We start from the raw sequence: 19,319 nt of genomic DNA on the forward strand, positions 1-19,319 counted from the left end.
TCTTCTCACCAAAACTGTCTATAGAGTCCTGTAGTCATCTAACCAAAACCAAGTATATAGTTCTGTACCAGAAATTACTGTAGAGTAGAGAAGAGCTACCTATATATATTATACTACTAAGGGGTTTTTTAACGTCCTTGACTAACCTGTCGGGACTTGCACAGACGGAGTATATATTATACACATTTACACCGATATATATTATACACATTTACACAGATTTATATTACACATATCTACATTGGTATATATTATCCATATTTACACCGATTTATATTACACATATCTACATTGGTATATATTATACATATTTACACCAATATATTTTATACATATTTACACCGATATATATTATACACATTTACACCGATTTATATTACACATATCTACATTGGTATATATTATACACATTTACATCGATATATATTATACATATTTACACTGATATATATTATACACATTTACACCGTTTTATATTACACATATCTACATTGGTATATATTATACATATTTACAGGTAAAAGCAGCAGACAGGAATGGCACTGGACTTTCTGCTGTTGTCAGTCTAACAATTTCACTGTTAGATGTCAATGATAAAGCACCTCAATTCAATGAAAACAACTATACCTTCTCTATCAGTGAATCAGCTGGTTCAGGTCAAAAGGTTGGTGTTGTTACGACAACAGATGATGACATCAATGGCAACTTGACAAACAGATACAGAATTTCATCAGGTTCAGATGGAAAGTTCTATATAGATATTTTGTCAGGTATACATCAATTAAACTACACTATTTTATTATATCACTATGTCATTTATATCTATACATATGAAACCCTATTACTGAGTATCAATTCTCATTGCTTTTTGAAATACAACATGTATCTGCTATTTGAGTTGTTGTATTAAAGCATAGTTTTATTGAAATTGATTGAGATTTGTTTATCCAGACATCTCTTGTATGCACAACATATCTCAAACAATTGAACATATGTTAATGAAACTTTATAGAAAAGATAGGCTTCATTTCAGAAGACCAGTATTACTGAGATGTCAGTAAGGGGAGATAATCCAACTTTAGGGTTTACGAACATACATGTATTCAGATTTCAAATTGGTAACTCTTTCTAGTAAGTGTTGTAAGTAATAAATCCTCAGAAATATTAAATATTATATTTTTAACCTTGGTGTAACCTACACAAGTTGATGCCACCATTATTAGAGGCAGAGCCACAGCTATATCTCATATATGTAGATGCTCTGAAACATAAATGGTTCATAATCATTCTGTTGAAGTGATATAATTTAGAATGATGTGTGCTGTTAGGAAGAGACTTTTAACCCAGACACACAGCGTGCGTTATAGGAAGCCTAGCAATATATTCCTGTTTGTTGAGACATCGGCAATATAACAATATAGTAGTGAATTATCAACAAAGTCAAGTACTCTTTGAGTACAAATAGATCTATCTCTCATAGGTAAAGTCTAAAATCATAACAATTAAGTTTTTGTTGCGTAGTGATACATTGTATTTTGAATTGTTAATTAAATTTGTTACCAGTAATTAAATTATTTTTGATATCTAAGTTTCTTTTTATCATACGGTGACCATTGGAACATTCAATCACATTATTGTTGTTGACATATTGAAGGTGAGATATACACATCTGGTAACTTGGATAGAGAAGAGAAACCAGAATACCAGTTAAATGTTGAAGCATTTGATGGCCAACAGAAAACAAACACTACTGTTCACATCATACTGCAGGACTCTAATGATAACTGTCCAGTGTTCCAGGGAACCAGGCTTGTTAAGGTACCAGAAGATACCATCAATAACACAGTTATCTACAACCTGACTGCTACTGATGAAGATTGGGGAAAGAATGGGCTGGTGTCTTTCTACATGAATGATTCAGGTACTACAACACAGCTTTATAAGCATTGTTTTTCAATATATACCCAGTATATATTTGTTTTTCAACGAACTGCTGTACCCTTTAGCTTTTTTTTAAAGAACATTAAATACAGGTCAAGTTTGGACACTGCCTTGAATTGATGGGGGATTTTTTATCTGTGGACACCCATGACCACTGTACTAAGAGTGGAACATAGGGGTCAGGCAGCAGTTTTTTGCATCTTCTAGGCAGTAAGGTAAGGCCAAGTTCCTTCCGGTGGGTTGGGGTGTTAGGCATGATGGGGTCTGTTTATGGTCAGGTTTTTGCGGGGGTCTGTTGGAGTTGTTGCCCTTTCGGATGTGTTTTTGCTGTTTTGATGTTACTTTCATTAATCTTCTCCTCTGACCTTACTGGACAAATTAGAACCAAACTTTGTATGAATGTTAAAAAAAAAACAGCAACAAAGCTTGGTCACCATGTACTAGAATTTTGTATTTGCTTATTAGGAGTTATACCCCTTATCTACTTCAACCTTTGAATGCTGACTGTCTGTGTTTAACAGATCAACACTTTCTGATTTAAGGAGGTAGACCTAGGGTAAGGGACATAAGTCTTGAAATCAGTGATATGTTTGTATCATATTCAATTTCACCAAAGCCTATCAAGCTTTCATTTGAACCAGAATGAAATCAATCCAAGTTACTTTGATGCTTACATGAGATTGATGTAAAATGCTGAATACAAGTGTTCCAATAAATTGTATGAGTTGTGTCCCTGACCCTATGTCAACTTCTTTAGATTTATGCTTTTATTATGCACCTGCCATTAGGTGTCAGAGACATTAAGTTTTACAGCTGTATGTACATAGTGTACATATAACTTCATCTTGATGAGTTGCTGCTTGAGTAAGCTTTTGGACTCCTGTCACATAACAATTTCCTATTAACCAGAACAACTTTGTTAATTTAGTTTTTTGGAATTATTAATTTTTGTCCCAAAGATCTCCTTTGAAATGATTTAAATTGAATGAAAATTTAATTTTTGGTTAAGTGTTCATCATTCACTTTCTGAATTCTTATGAATGCTATGGGTATCAATGTCCTGTGGACAGATGTCTTGTAGTTTGTTTGTCATTAAATTAATTTTGAAATGTGTGATGTGAAATTTCATCAGTTTTTAGTTCATAATACAAAACAGAAATAAGTCATGATTTCTTTCATTTGTATATGTTCACTAAGGCAATTTTTTTCATCTGACATTTATACCTTGCAGGGAGAACACCAAGTAAAATAAAAATTAGCCTCCCAAGAGGCAAAATTATGTGGGCTAGGTACATATTAGACCATATAATCCACCAGATTTTCAAGCTTGATATAAATACTTTTTTTCTCATCATTAACCGTGATGAAAGTGTATGCTCTGTTAATTGCGATATGAATGAGTCGCTGGAATAGGTCACTATTAAGTACTTCCAATTATATAATAGTTCTAGGGAAATCAGATTATTTATATATGATAAGGCTGAATTATAAAGATGGAAATAAAGTCCAGAATGTAACAATTAATCAAGTAAATATTTAAACAAGCATCAACTAGTCTATGTGATTATCGGTGAATTTTTTGTCTGACGAAGTACATATGTATTCATTTTGATGATCATTGTGAGTATCTAGATTTGGCAGCTGCTTACTCCTATCTGAAACTATATGGAGTGCCCTCCCCAAGCAGTTTTTCAAAGAAATTTTGTCATTTATGTAAAAAAAAATGTTTAAATGCTTTTAAAATTGATTTTTAATTGATTTCATTTATCTTTTACAGTTCCATTTATGATTAATGACAATAGTTTTGTATTAAATGGAGAACTGGACAGAGAAAAACAAAATTTTTATTCCTTCTCTGTGTATGCTGTGGATCATGGAAATCCACCATGTTTCACAGAAACCACCTTTGGTGTTGCTGTAGAGGATATGAATGACAATTACCCAGAATTCTTCAATGCAGATGGTGATCAGATATCAAATGCCATAGCAACCATCATTGAAAAATCTCCCATTGGAACCCCTATTTTCTTACCAAGTGTCAAGGACATTGACTCAGGAGAAAATTCAGAGGTCAAATTTGAATTTTTGAACTTGGCACCTGATCTTAAAAATTATTTTAGAATTGATCCTAAGACAGGTGTTGTAACTATTAATGCTCAAGTAGACTTGAACTCGTTAAACAGACTTAATATCTTGGAGAAGAATGCCACCCAGACAGCAGAGTTAAAACTAGAAATCAGTGCTATGGATGGTGGTTTCCCTTCAAGAAATACTACCCTAGATCTGGTTGTTTTTGTAGAAGGCATTAATGACCAGGCTCCTGTGTTTCTCAAACCAGTATATGATATTATCATAGCTGAGAATATTCCAGTTGGTAAGTTGTAAAGGCTAAGTGCAAGTCTTTGTAAGAATCATGCAAAAATGGAGAAAATCTTCTGACAATATAACTTCACTCTAAAAAGTCTTCTTTGAAATCATCACTTCAATAGATATGTTTGAAAATTTTCATGAGAATTTTAGAAAATTTAGTTTTTGAATGTAAATTTGCATTGCATTTCAATGAAATTATAACTCATTTTACCAACATGAAAAGGAAAATTTAGTCTTTATATCTTGATTCAAATTTCTATGCTGTCAAAAATAAGAGACTGACATATATTTTCTTTTTATGAGTGAATGGCTTTTGGGTAATAACTCAACTGATCTAGTATACTCTGGATAGGGTACAGTTTTCATTGTTTTAATGGTTTTGTCAAAATCCCCACTAGAAAAAATCCAAAAGATATTTAAGATTCTCATTAAAATCCTAGAGGTTGTAGATCATTTGACAGATTGAAAACTTCATAAACAAAAGAAACTTTGGCAAACCACAAAAATTGATATCTGGAAAATAAGTATATATGTATTAATTTATACATGTATGTGAAACTAACCTTGATAGGGATGGTACTTGATGGGAAATGTCCCAGGCACCAACCATTTTATTACAGTTAGGTGATCTTGGATTTGTTTAAAGAAAAAATAGTTATAAGTCTGAAATTGAAAAAAACATTGAAATTTTGATTTAAAAAAAAAAACAAACAAAGAAACAAGCAAAATATTATTTTACATAGTCCTCCTCAAAGGAAAGTGGTCTCCCTTTACCAATTTCTGTTAAAACAAATCCTATCCAAGATTTTTTGCTACTAACCATTCACCAAAGTTTGAATGTAATTAATCAAAAGATGGATGTGGTACCCAAGTGACAACATGCTGTGTGCACAAATCTATATTTAAGTAATTTCCCCTCCCGAAAAAAAGTGGTCTCCCTCCACAGATGTCTCTAAAAATCAATCCCATGTAAACTTTTACTATTACTATCAAATTCCCAAAGTTTCATGGAAATGTAAGTGCTATCCAGGTTAAAATATGCTGTGACACAAAGACAGAATGAAGGATTGACAAATGGACATGACATTTTATGAGCAATATGTTGGTGTTTATTGAAAGCAGTGGATGCTTACCTTACCATTGCACCTGCTCAATGTGTCCAGTTTTTAGTAGAGTCAGAGTTGCTAATTTACTTCTGTTTCATTTCATGGGTTATTTTGGTTGTTTTATGTTCTTTATGTGTGCGTGTCTGTTTTCCCTGTCTTGTTTTTATCCTTGGAATATATTCTTTTGATTTCTACTCAAGTCTTGGTGCTGTTGATTGCTCTATTGAATATATATATACCCTGGCAACTTTGTTGAATGGGGTAAGAAAATAGAATTTTCTTTCCGAAGACCAGAAAATTTATATACAAACAAGCAAAAAAAATTGCAGACCTTCTCAGAAATAAAGTGGATGGTGCCTTCTTTTGTTATGTTTCTTTCCCAAACAGTGGTCGAGGTTTAATAATTAAGTAAATTTGATCTCATTTGACAGGTTCCTTTATAGAAACTGTTGAAGCTATTGTACAGAATGGAACTAATTACAAATTAACATATTCACTCATACATGGTACTAACTCACAGAAGTACTTCAATGTAGCCCAGGTTTCAGTAAGTACACAGGAACTAAGTTACTCTATAGAATAATAAACAAAGGTTATTCATTCTGCAAAAATTGTAAGTTTAGATTTATTTTTAGATTCACACAGAAATTATTATCACCTTGGTGATCTCAATGGTAGCTTGCTCGCCCTTTGTGCCAGAGGTCAAGGGATTTGGTCCCAAGATGAATCTTACCAGACTTTAAAATTGGCAGTCATCACTTCTTTGCTAAGCTAGCAGCATATTTGAGATGAGTGATGACTGTTTAAATTAGAGTGCTACCACAAATTTCAGATATTTTGGTTTTGGGTTATTTTGACAGTTTTCTGTAAAATGTGCATCTTTAATTTTGGTGCATTCAGAATGATGAATGTTTTTTATTTGTGTGATATCTTCATGGTGGTATCAAACTATCATGTATTATCCTAAAAAGAATCTTAACACTTCCAGTATCAAAATCATGACTACGCTTTACCTGGGTAAAACAAAGGGTCAGTTTAATTGCTATGCAGACAAATATTACAATATTCATCTTGTTTTCGTCCACACCTTCAAATACACCAATATATACTGGCTGCCTCAATTTTCAAAAATGTTATATTTTGGTCTGTTTAATTTTGGCACTTCAAGGAGTGACTCTTCAGTAGCATAAGAACCAAGTACATAGGAAGTTGAAGATTGACAAGTAAATTGTTCTAGGCCTGGTTAATACCCTTGAGGTCCACCAGCATTGGCTTAATACCAGTGATTTGTAAATTAAAATAAGACTTCAGATTGTTCCATTTCTCATTACTAGGGTAATATAACTACATCTTCAGTCATTGACAGAGAGGTCACTCCAAGTTTTCACTTTGCTGTACAAGTAACAGATGGAAAGATTCCAGAGAGAACAGCTTATACTGTTGTAAGTGTTGCCAATAATATCATAGTACACAATAAATTGTTTAGTAACTAGACAATTAATGTGGAGGTAAAGTGTATTACGGCTTTCTTTTTTACTTTGTCAAATGTTATTATCAACTCAAAAGAAGGGCCCTTTACTGTGGGTGTTTGTCTGTCTGTTCTACAATAAATTTTCTCAGTTTTAGGAAACTTTTTGCTGGGTAAAATAGTTTGAAAAGATTTTTTTGTGGTGATAAACAAAAAAATTGTTGAAATAATGGCAAATAAGTCAGCCTTTCATGATATTTTATATAATGATCATAATTTCTGTTTCTCCATTCTTCCATCACATAATTTAAACTCCCTACACTCTTGATATGTTTTTATGAAACTTTTGGAAGTTTTTATCAAGAAAAGACATATGAATTTGGTGTTTTCACATTAGCACAACTTCGACTTTGCCATAGATACATACTTTGCTTTTTCTACAGGTGCTAGGCACTGTTTCACAAAGCTCATGTAAGATTATGTGAACATAAGTCTCATTGGTTTGTTAAGATTTATGTGTCTTCGATTGCTTTGTGAAATGATGCCCTGGAGGTATTCTTTTATACTGTATACTTATAGATATATTTGTTATTTCTTTGATTTTGATAGTGAGAAAAAGTTTACATTGATATCCATCTCTATATTACTGCTTATAAATTCTACAATGATACTATTTTCTATACTCAAATAACCCTTTGATTAACTTTTTATGAATACTTCTTTATTTTAAAGGTCAGTATTACAGTAACTGACCAGAATGACAATGCTCCTGATATTGAACAGAGCAGTTACGAGTATGTTGTTGAGGAGAATGTGGTGTCCCCTGGTGTAGAGATCATAGCTACTGACAAGGACAGTGGACAGAATGGGAATGTGTCATATCAATTACTCCACAATCCTGGTAAACTTTCCATATTTTCATGATTATTTTTATTCTTGCAGTTGCCCAGGGAAGTCCTTTTTATTAAAACTTAAATGATAGCTGTATGGGAAGATATAAACATGTGTTTTGTTTTATGAATGTCTATAGATTGCTGTGTAAAGTATGTTCTACTTGATTGTACTTTTTATTTTAAGTATTACATACTACCTTTATACTATAGAGTTATAAAATGTGTTTTTTCATATTGGTCCTGTATTATATCCAAGGACAGTTGTATCGGGCCAAGGATAGCTGTATTGGATGAGGCAACACAGAGGTTCAATACCACTGGTCCAAGGACATTATACAGGACCAATATGAAAAAAAACATTCTATGACACCTTTATTATCCAGTTGTGTAAAATAAGAAATTCATTACTGTAAGGATTTCTCTGTATGAATGTTGTAGTTCAGTATTTAGTTGGAACATTGTGTCATGAACATTTATTCCATATCTAAGTGTTTTGCTGGAACATTGTGTCATGGACATTTATTCCATATCTAAGCGTTTTGCTGGATCATTGTGTCATGGACATTTATTCCATATCTAAGTGTTTTGCTGGAACATTGTGTCATGAACATTTATTCCATATCTAAGCATTTTGTTGGAACATTGTGTCATGGACATTTATTCCATATCTAAGTGTTTTGCTGGAACATTATGTCATGGACATTTATATCATGTCTAAGTGTTTTGCCGGATCATTGTGTCATGGACATTTCTTCCATATCTAAGCATTTTGCTGGAACATTGTGTCATGGACATATATTCCATATCTAAGTGTTTTGCTGGATCGTTGTGTCATGGACATTTATTCCATATCTAAGTGTTTTGTTGGAACATTCTGTCATGGACATTTATTCCTTATCTAAGTGTTTTGCTGGATCATTGTGTCATGAACATTTATTCCATATCTAAGCGTTTTGCTGGATCATTGTGTCATGGACATTTATATCATATCTAAGTGTTTTGCCGGATCATTGTGTCATGGACATTTCTTCCATATCTAAGCATTTTGCTGGAACATTGTGTCATGGACATATATTCCATATCTAAGTGTTTTGCTGGATCATTGTGTCATGGACATTTCTTCCATATCTAAGCATTTTGCTGGAACATTGTGTCATGGACATTTATTCCATATCTAAGTGTTTTGCTGGATCATTGTGTCATGAACATTTATTCCATATCTAAGTGTTTTGCCGGATCATTGTGTCATGGACATTTCTTCCATGTCTAAGCATTTTGCTGGAACATTGTGTCATGGACATATATTCCAAATCTAAGCATTTTGCTGGAACATTCTGTCATGGACATTTATTCCTTATCTAAGTGTTTTGCTGGATCATTGTGTCATGAACATTTATTCCATATCTAAGCGTTTTGCTGGATCATTGTGTCATGGACATTTATTCCATATCTAAGTGTTTTGTTGGAACATTTTGTCATGGACATTTATTCCATATCTAAGCGTTTTGCTGGAACATTCTGTCATGGACATTTATTCCTTATCTAAGTGTTTTGCTGGATCATTGTGTCATGGACATTTATTCCTTATCTAAGCGTTTTGCTGGAACATTCTGTCATGGACATTTATTCCTTATCTAAGCGTTTTGCTGGATCATTGTGTCATGCACATTTATTCCATATCTAGGCATTTTGCTGGATCATTGTGTCATGGACATTTATTCCATATCTAAGTGTTTTGTTGGAACATTCTGTCATGGACATTTATTCCTTATCTAAGTGTTTTGCTGGATCATTGTGTCATGAACATTTATTCCATATCTAAGCGTTTTGTTGGATCATTGTGTCATGGACATTTATATCATATCTAAGTGTTTTGCCGGATCATTGTGTCATGGACATTTCTTCCATATCTAAGCATTTTGCTGGAACATTGTGTCATGGACATATATTCCATATCTAAGTGTTTTGCTGGATCATTGTGTCATGGACATTTCTTCCATATCTAAACATTTTGCCGGAACATTCTGTCATGGACATTTATTCCATATCTAAGCGTTTTGCTGGAACATTCTGTCATGGACATTTATTCCTTATCTAAGTGTTTTGCTGGATCATTGTGTCATGGACATTTATTCCATATCTAAGCGTTTTGCTGGATCATCGTGTCATGGACATTTATTCCATATCTAAGTGTTTTGTTGGAACATTGTGTCATGGACTTTATTCCATATCTAATTGTTTTGTTGGAACATTGTGTCATGAACATTTATTCCATATCTAAGCGTTTTGCTGGATCATTGTGTCATGGACATTTATTCCATGTCTAAGTGTTTTGCTGGATCATTGTGTCATGGACATTTATTCCATATCTAATTGTTTTGCTGGATCATTGTGTCATGGTCATTTATTCCATATCTTAGTGTTTTGTACATATACTACAATATAAACAGAAATACAATGTATACAGAAATTCCTAGGTTGACTTCCTGGGTTTCCCTTTGAAAATGTTTATGCTAAATAGTGAATTGATAAGAACTTTCTTTTTGAATAATTTGAAAAAAAATTGGATTGTTTTAATTAAATGTTGAACAAAGTGCTTTAAATCTGTCACAAAAATATCTACTAGAATATCAAGAAATTATCCCCTTTTTGGAATTTTTTCCTAATTGATTCTCTGGTAGACAAACTGATATATCATACTTTAAAAATTGTGGGTACATATGTAATTTCTGACAATTTCACTATTTAAAGCACTGTAAGTGGTAAAGGGAGATAATTCAGAGATGAAATTATTTTTTTTAAAATATAAACTGAGTCACATGTCTTCACTGTTTTTATAGTCAGTGATTTCATGAAATATTCCTTGACTTTTTCAGACAACCAATTCATACTGAATGCCAGGACAGGGTTACTATCTATAAATAGAACATTAGACAGAGAAACAAAACCATACTACAATCTAACAGTAGTGGTATGTTCTATCAACCAAAATTGAAGGTTAAATACTGTATGGCAGGTAGTTTTCATGAGGTGCTAATTTTGAAGTAGTTTATGCCAAAATAAATTCTGTGAAATATTAACTCTGGGCTTTAATACTTAGTGCACAACTTATCATTCCCAAAAAATTGAAAACACCAAAATTTTTCATGCACTTTTTTGAAAAAAAAAAAAAAAAAAACAACACCAAAATAACCCGCAATATTGAAGATGCAGACTTTGTTGTACAGCTAGATTATGTACAAGTGCATATTTTATTTTATTTTTTTAATGGGGTGACAAATTTCTTATTTATAATTTTATTATTTTTCATGAAACAAAACGTAAAAATATAAATGCTGTTTGAAAAAGTAAAATAAGGACAGTATATGGCTTTTGTTAGACATAAAAGGAGATACTAGTATGTATGTTAACATTGTTTTACTTTGAATTTGAACAGGCCTTTGATCATGGTAACCCAGCTAAATCCAGTTCTGTACAAGTTATGGTCACGGTTACAGACCAGAATGATAACGAACCACTATTTACAGACAATACAATGTCATGTGATGTTACTGAGAATCAACCCCCAAGAACTGTAAGTGATTACAGCTGTCTGTTTGTATGTATGTGATGTGATCTGTATATTGTCCACATTTTTTAAATATATTTCAAATTTTGATGAGTTCTACTTTTGTAAATGCCAAACATAAAGTAAATTACTGGTAAAATTTGGAATGTTTATCTTATGCATGAAGGAACCAAAAGACAACATGAGATATTGTTCTAAACATCACACTGAATACAGTTTGGAGTTTTACAAGCCAGTTTACTCACAAAATGATGATAACAGCTTTATTTGTTTATAACAGTATGTTTGTAACGTGACTGCGACAGATCCTGACAACAGTCTGAATGGATCAATAGTCTATATGTTTGGCAGTACAACATCATACCCACAATTTGAAATAGATCCACTAGGTATGGTTTACTTAAATATATCATATCATACTTTTTTGTTGTGTCAAAATTGTTATTATTGACCTTCCTTGAATATTGTACTTAAAAATATTGTGTGTATTATGGAGGCATTAACTCTAGAAAAGTGGCTGCTTTTTACTTATCTATCATTCATTATTCTAGAAGAACAAAGTTATCACATATTTGGAAGTGATATGGACGTTTTTGCACCTTTGATATTGCCAGAAATTGCAAGCCAATATCAGCCTTGGGCTGATAACTTTTTATCAGCCTGACCTCAACAGCAACATGAATGATATCAGCCCTTCATCGTTGGTATTGTAATTGGTAAAGAAAGTAGCATCCTGATTATAAATTAAATAATTTGTTTATGAATGAAGAAATTAGATTCAAATAAGACTTGAAATAGTTATTTAGAATTTTTTTGTACTGATTCAAGTATGCACTGAAAAGTTTATGACATTGTGTTTTCCACATCATTCCTTGCATCATCCCACAACCTATATCAGTCCTTGAGCAGGGCTTTTTGATCTTGATATTGAAGTCTTGTGTTGTAACACAGGTTGATATGAAAAAATACAATGTTATAATTATTTTCATTGCAAAAAATATTTTGTATTTATAATGCTGAAAGCTATATGATTAGACCCCTCCCTCCCTGCAAACAAAGTTTGGGGGTATACTGGTTTCACCCTATCTGTCTCTCCGCCTGTCCATCTGTTCCATCAGAACTATTTTTTTTAGCAGCTTGCAGCATTGTTATGAGACTTTGTTGTGTTTAATATAACCACATGGACATGTGTATAATGTATGTTAGGGCAGAAATTGCAGAAGTGACATCTATTTGCATTTTCAGCAAAACTTAGTCTGATAAGTTGTCCACAACTTCTTCCTAACAACTTGTGGGATTGCAATGAAACTCAATGGGGTGTTAAATTACCATATTAGGATGTACATATTGTCAGGAATTTATGTTTAAAGTAATTTTACAGTTATTTTCTGTCATTGTGTTGTCAACAACAAAAAATTGTACTGAATGCGGTTTGGAGTTGAGTCTTTTAGAAAAGGCACCAAAAGTGATTAGTTTATCCCCAATAAAAATTGGGTCCAATATGAATCTTGTTTTCACATTGGTCCTCAAATATATGGGGTTCAACAGGCTGCAGGGGTATTAGTCTCGTTTGGGGCAATGTCTAATTATTATTGCTTTACCTGCATATTATTAATTATTTCTTATTGAAATGATTATCTTTATTGAATATTTAAGATGGGTCAATAAGTACATTAGAGAGTCTGGATTATGAGCAGCAGTCTGAATACAATCTGACCGTCATGGCAATGGACCTAGGAACACCTGCACTCAACTCTACATTAGACCTGACAATCCATGTTAGAGACATTTATGACACCGCTCCACACTTTCCACGATCTAAATACGAGATATCAGTGGACATTAATGAACCGATTAATTCTTTCATAACAACAGTCTCTGCTGGTCCATATGGTGCTAATTACAATATAGAAGGTATGAACAAGTCTTACAATCTATTATGCCATTGAGAATAGTTTTTTTTTATTTATGTTTTTCATACTTTATAATTAACCATAATCCAAAGAATTTTGATAATCATGGTGTGAATCATGAATAGAGAGGTACATTAGTTAAAGAATATACCAGTACCCTCACTGAGGCATTATGGGCATTAAGTGTTACTGATGTCTGTACATGGGTCTGTCTGTACAAATGAAGGTCAGTCTGGCCCATAATTTTTCAACATCTTAAACATATAACCCATCATGTTACGAAGTTTATATAAGGTATCAGCATGATACCAGTAAGGAAGTGATATTGTTTGTCTAAAATTAGCCTTAATAAGATGAATTATTGGCCAGGTTGCAATCATACAAATAGTCTTATAGAATGCTGAATGGTTGGAGGCAGAGAAAATGTTTTCATAACATTTTTCTCAGCAACTATATATATTACTGCCACTAGATATTTGGTACACAACTTCAGTTTGGGGTCCTTTATTATAGGATGCAATTTCAGGTCTGTTGCACTTCTACTTTCTGTTTACCGACATGGTGTATTTTTCAACATTTCCAATCAAATGCATATTTTATGGTAACCTTGCCATTTCTGTTTATGACCCATTTTTTCCCAATTGGTGGTAGAAATGTAGGATATGTTCAAAATTAAGCAGATTAATATGACTTGTCTTTTTTATTTGATCCTTTATAAAATTTATGTTTTTAGCAAAAAATACAAGGCTTTCTACCATTATTCAAAATTTTCCATTTCAGAGAAAAAATGATACATAATATTCTCAATTAAAAAAGAGTGATGCAGTTTTGAAAAAAACCAAAACAATATCACTGTTTGAAGTTGTACCTTGTCTGATTCTTGTAACTTGGTTATTGGGATATACTACTGTCAACCAGACATCTAATTTCACTTAAGTAGCACTCCATATAAGAATCATGCAAAATGTGATTTATGGTTGTAAAGCCTACATATTTTGATTTTTTATATTTTGTTTAAAATATCATAGTAAACCGAAAGTAACATGTTGTTTTTCATATAACCCAGGAGATAAAAATTATATATAATGCACTGTAGATTTTAAAATCAAGGGGGATATAGACCCTTAAAACAACTTAATTTCAAAGATAAAAATATGTAGCTTTTTTTGGGGTGTATCATATTTTTCAGATTTTGCATGATACAAAGACACCTAATTAAATGTACATGTCCTTACTTTTGTAATTTTTCAGCTAAAACTGTTACACTGTTCAAAGGAGTAGTTTTAGCATGTATTCCATGTTACATTTCAACATACCTAATTTGTGTTGTTTTGTCTTGAAAATATTTATGACTGTTGTTTTTAAATTTGGTATATAGTTTCAGCCAGAGGAGATTTTTAAGACTTTCTTTAATGAATATTCTACTTCTTGTTAACAGATTGGTTGAGTCTTTGAAGTGAGGGCATGTATGTTCTATGGACAATCAATTACCATCATTGATAACAATTACATCTGAAAACTACAAGTATTATGCTGGTCAAGTAGTAGTTCTTGCTATCAAGAAATTCTCACCAATTAAATTTTCATCCTCTCCTATGAAACAAGTTCTTGCCCATAATTTAAGAAAAAAATTCTTTATAGATTGCTTATATTTTTCTCTCAAAAATGAGCTGTCATGCAACGATTTTCCTTGAAGAATTAAATTTGTTGAGTAGATTGGCGATAACTGCTTCCGTTTACAGAATGGGGAGTAGTATTAGTATTACTGGTTATCTAATCAGATACTTACAACCAATGCGAGACAATTGTGGTTGAGTCAGGTGCATTTTGAGGTAGGAATTATATGTCAACATTTTTGCCACTCTTTACATATGTATGGTATTTGTTATTTTAGACGGGAACAGAGGAAATCATTTCCAGATCAACCCAACATCAGGGGAGATAACTCTGTCCAGCAGGTTAGGTACAGCAGTTCTGGAGTATACACTGAATATATCAGCATCTGATAGCACTACTACAGATTACACCAAGGTTAGATTGACAATTTATTATGTGGACAGCAATGATTTGTAAATGTCATTAGTTTTTACTGTGTTTGTTAAGTTATTTTTTGTAGTTTTTGAGTACCACAAATTTTAATTCTATCAGAAATTGCAAATGTTTTGTTGAAATATGTGCCATTTAAATTTGAAGGGAAAATTATGGATTAGTTAAAACATCTTGTTTCCTTCATCATGTGGCAAATTGCTGTGAGTTTAGAAGTAATGTTATTTTACACATTAATGAGATTTTAGCTTTATGTCAAAATACTCTCTCATTGTAAAACCTTACAGTAATTCCTTTGTTTACAGTATTTTTTTAATAAACTTTTTCAGATTAAGAACGTAAACATTTTATTTTCTTGTTCCTGTGTTTCGTTCTATTATATTGTGTAACATAACAAAGTTCATTAATTTTTATGTCATAAAAAAACAAGACTTCTTCAACTAGCTACCAAAATTTCGTAGTAAAATGTAAAAAGGCTTATAGTATGATTTACCATTTATATCTATATACAGGTCCTTGTTCATATAATCACGGGCAATGTTGAGAAGTTCAACAATAGATTCACAGCATTTGTGCCAGAGAACACAAATGGAACATACAGACTTATAGACCTGAACTATACTGACGGGAGCAATGCTGTGTTCAAGTACGAGCTTCAGGAAATCATTCCTAACGGTAGGCACAGTACTCTATGAATTATCCTTATAAAGTAACCCTCATAATCATAGACCTGAAGGCAAGCAACCACAATTATATTTTATATGCAGTTTAATGTACACATTTGAACAGTTTAAAAAATTTCACCTGCACAAACTTAATAAAATTTTCTGTCTTAGATGCCTCCAAGTGGGATTTGGTATAAAAAAAATTTGTCATTTTTTATTAATTAATGTATGTGATCTAGAAATGAGGTAGACATGTCAAATGAACAGTGCTAAAAGTCCTAAATTTTGACCTTCTTCCACTGGGCCAAATTACAACTTACAGTTAGAATTGATTCATTAAAAAACCACATGTAATTATGTCCCTAGTTCTGTTAAAAAGTAATAAAACTTAAGCAAAAAAGTTTCATGAAATAATGAATTAAAAAATATGGAAAGAACCCCCTATCAAATTGAAACATTATAATACAATGAAAGTTTAAGGGAAATAAATTGTGGTACAATATTTGAGTGTATCAATGGATGCCAATATAACCTGAATGTATCAATGGATGCCAATATCACCTGAATGTATCAGTGGATGCCAATATCACCTGAATGTATCAATGGATGCCAATATCACCTGAGTGGTGGATTGGGGGCAGGGGGCCTGGTCCCCCCCCCATTAGAAATTGTAATTTTTAAAAATTGTTGAAAAATTGTTCAAGATATCCTCAGGATACTGGATTTGAGGTTTAATATTTCAAAAGTTTCTTCCCCAAACCCCCCTAGCAAATTTGGTTCACTAAGAAGAAATTTGTTTGGGGCCCCCCTTACCTAAAACTCTGGATCCTCCACTGATGTTTCAATAGATAAACTACTATTATTACTTACTAATAATAAGTGTATTAATGATTTATTCTTAATTCAGCAATATAATAAACAGGGGAAGATCCAGATATTTATTTATATTAAAAATTAAAGAAGAGGGATTTTCAACCCTTAAACTTATGAAATAAGGGTGGTCTAGGCTTTCATTTGCACACTTTTGCTCAAATTATGCACAAATGCACAAAATTTTCCAACAACCTCCAGAATATTCCCCGAGAATCCACCTATGCTATACAAAACAGCTATAAAACAGAATTTTAATGGTTTGATGTTGTGCTTTGCTCTAATTTTTTTTTTTTTTTGGTTTTTAGATTATTAAGCTTTCTCATATCTTAGATTTCAAGTGGTTTGATAGATGGAATGATGGGTTACTGTGGGGTTTTAGGAAATCTTAAATTTGAGAAATCTGAAGTCGCTGTGAACATGGAAATCTGCTGCATTTGGGGTCAAAAAGTGTCTGCCAAAATAACACCCATGCAAAACTTTCCCTGTTTAATTTGTGTAAGATATTTATACTGAGATGTCTGACCACCAAAATTACACCCAAACAAAATGTTTGACCAGCTAGACCACAAAAGTAATACCCCACAAAATTTCAATATTTACTGTACCGCATACTGAATGGCAATGGACTTGGTATAGACAAAATTTAAGCTAACAAGTTAAGCTTTTTTTGGTTCATCTCTCATTTAAGAAAACCAACATGTATTCAATATTATAAACATAGCTGTATACCCATTTTTTTACTGATACTGTAGTGACAAAAGGGATGAAAAGTAGCATCCTGAAAACCTGAATTGAAAATCATGAATCAATAACGAGCATTTTGTTTTAGTTACCAATGTGTTTAAGTTGAATGAAACAACTGGAGAGTTATTCTGTATAGCCAAACTAGATAGAGAAATGATGGACAAGTATGAAGTACATGTTAGAGCTAAGGTATCTTCAAATAGAAGAAAAAGAGGTAAATTAATTACTAGTACACTCACTGCTTTGTTTTTAAGTACCAGTCCATATGAAATTCAGGCACTGCCTATGGTTAGGTGATTCGTGGTGTAGAAAAACCCATGGGTCAGATGATGCATTTTTGGTCTACATATGCAATATTTGTATGTGACAATAGTCCTTTCTTTATTTAGATCTGTACTTTTGAGAAAACTGCACTTTAACATTTCACTAAAATCAACCAAATCAAACCAAATCAAGGACGACAACTCTTGCAAAGTGCTAATTTCAGATACAATCTAAATTTTATCTCAAAAGTGCAACAACCAAATGTAAAAACTAAGGCTGGTTATGTGATCAAGATCTGTGTCTGAAAAAGAAATAAAACTGTATTTGGTGGGTTTTTGACATGCATGAATCACCTCCTCTCTGATTTTTATAAAGACTGCTATTTAAGTACTTTGTGCAAATTAAAATTTGTTTTTATTCAGTTACAGACGATATAACCAGTCTCAGTTTGTCAATTGGTTGTTGCCCTTTTAAACAAAAGTCATATAGATTGTGTATGGAATTGGCCCATTGCAAGAGTTATCATTCTTGATTTGGTTAATATAATTGGGAGGTGAATGCATGTTTTTCTCAAAAATACAGCTCTAAATACAGAAATAAAATATATGGAGTATATGTACACAGAAATAAGTGGGTTTTCATAGACTGTTAGTCACCTCTACAACTGGCAGTGTCTGAATTTTATATGCAAAAGTACTTTTTTTAGTATATTATGTTATTTCATTATTTTATATGAAAGTTGAAGATCATATATTTATGTGCATGAAAAAATATGTCTTGTCAAATTCTTGCACAGGGAGATAACCTCACTAATTTAACCATTTGAAAATATCAAAATACCAATCTAAAATAAATTCTATGAATTTTGGTAAGCTGTAAATGTAACCCTCATCAGCAGCATTACAACCAAGTTTAAGGAGGTAAACCTAGAGTAAGGGACACAACTCTTACAAATCATTGGAATGCTCGTATTTAGCATTTTATATAAATCTCATGTAAGCATCAAAGTAACTTGGATTGATTTCATTCTGTTTCAAATGAAAGCTTGATAGGTTTTGGTGAAATTGGATATGATACAAACATATCACTGATTTCAAGTTATGTCCCTTACCCTAGGTCTATCTCCTTATTACAAGGAATAAAGTGATTTTTGGGTTTTGAATTAGAATGACAGCTCTAGTCACTATAGAAAAGACATATTTTATCAAGACACATTTTTTTGTTACTTATATTCTTTTCTTCATTTAACCTTCCATGAGCAACTGTTTAATCTGATTTAAAGGATGCAGTTTTGTAAGTTCTGATGTTTATTTCTAGACTGATGTTTAGATCACTATTGTCAGGGGGATGACCATTTGATATTTGGTGGGGGGATGTTGCTCAGAATATTTTTTCAAATCAAAAGATTTATTTTCACTGTGTTAAGGGATTTTTTCATACATCAAGTCAAATTCTTTATTTTCATTAT

The 19,319-nt window shown here is 32.3% G+C and overlaps 1 protein-coding gene across 6 annotated transcripts in view; it reads left to right on the plus strand.

The window, feature by feature from the left end:
* LOC148619687 (cadherin-23-like) overlaps positions 1 to 19,319 on the plus strand; it is a 185,604-nt gene that overhangs the window by 155,158 nt on the left and 11,127 nt on the right. For 5 of the 6 annotated variants that reach the window (XM_088579858.1, XM_088579859.1, XM_088579860.1 and 2 more), the window contains 13 exons: positions 518 to 770; positions 1,655 to 1,921; positions 3,719 to 4,315; positions 5,849 to 5,964; positions 6,752 to 6,859; positions 7,618 to 7,786; positions 10,655 to 10,749; positions 11,215 to 11,352; positions 11,627 to 11,735; positions 13,003 to 13,260; positions 15,154 to 15,290; positions 15,818 to 15,980; positions 17,673 to 17,801. In XM_088579858.1, coding sequence (XP_088435984.1) covers positions 518 to 770; positions 1,655 to 1,921; positions 3,719 to 4,315; positions 5,849 to 5,964; positions 6,752 to 6,859; positions 7,618 to 7,786; positions 10,655 to 10,749; positions 11,215 to 11,352; positions 11,627 to 11,735; positions 13,003 to 13,260; positions 15,154 to 15,290; positions 15,818 to 15,980; positions 17,673 to 17,801 — 2,539 coding nt within the window. Of the gene's footprint in view, positions 1 to 517; positions 771 to 1,654; positions 1,922 to 3,718; positions 4,316 to 5,848; positions 5,965 to 6,751; positions 6,860 to 7,617; positions 7,787 to 10,654; positions 10,809 to 11,214; positions 11,353 to 11,626; positions 11,736 to 13,002; positions 13,261 to 15,153; positions 15,291 to 15,817; positions 15,981 to 17,672; positions 17,802 to 19,319 lie in introns of those variants that run through there. The other variant, XM_088579862.1, reaches the window with a different exon arrangement.

This window comes from Perna viridis, chromosome 4 (genome assembly GCF_037379345.1).
Source record: "Perna viridis isolate PV_CMFRI_1.1 ecotype Kerala chromosome 4, ASM3737934v1, whole genome shotgun sequence".
Taxonomy (NCBI): Eukaryota; Metazoa; Mollusca; class Bivalvia; order Mytilida; family Mytilidae; genus Perna; species Perna viridis.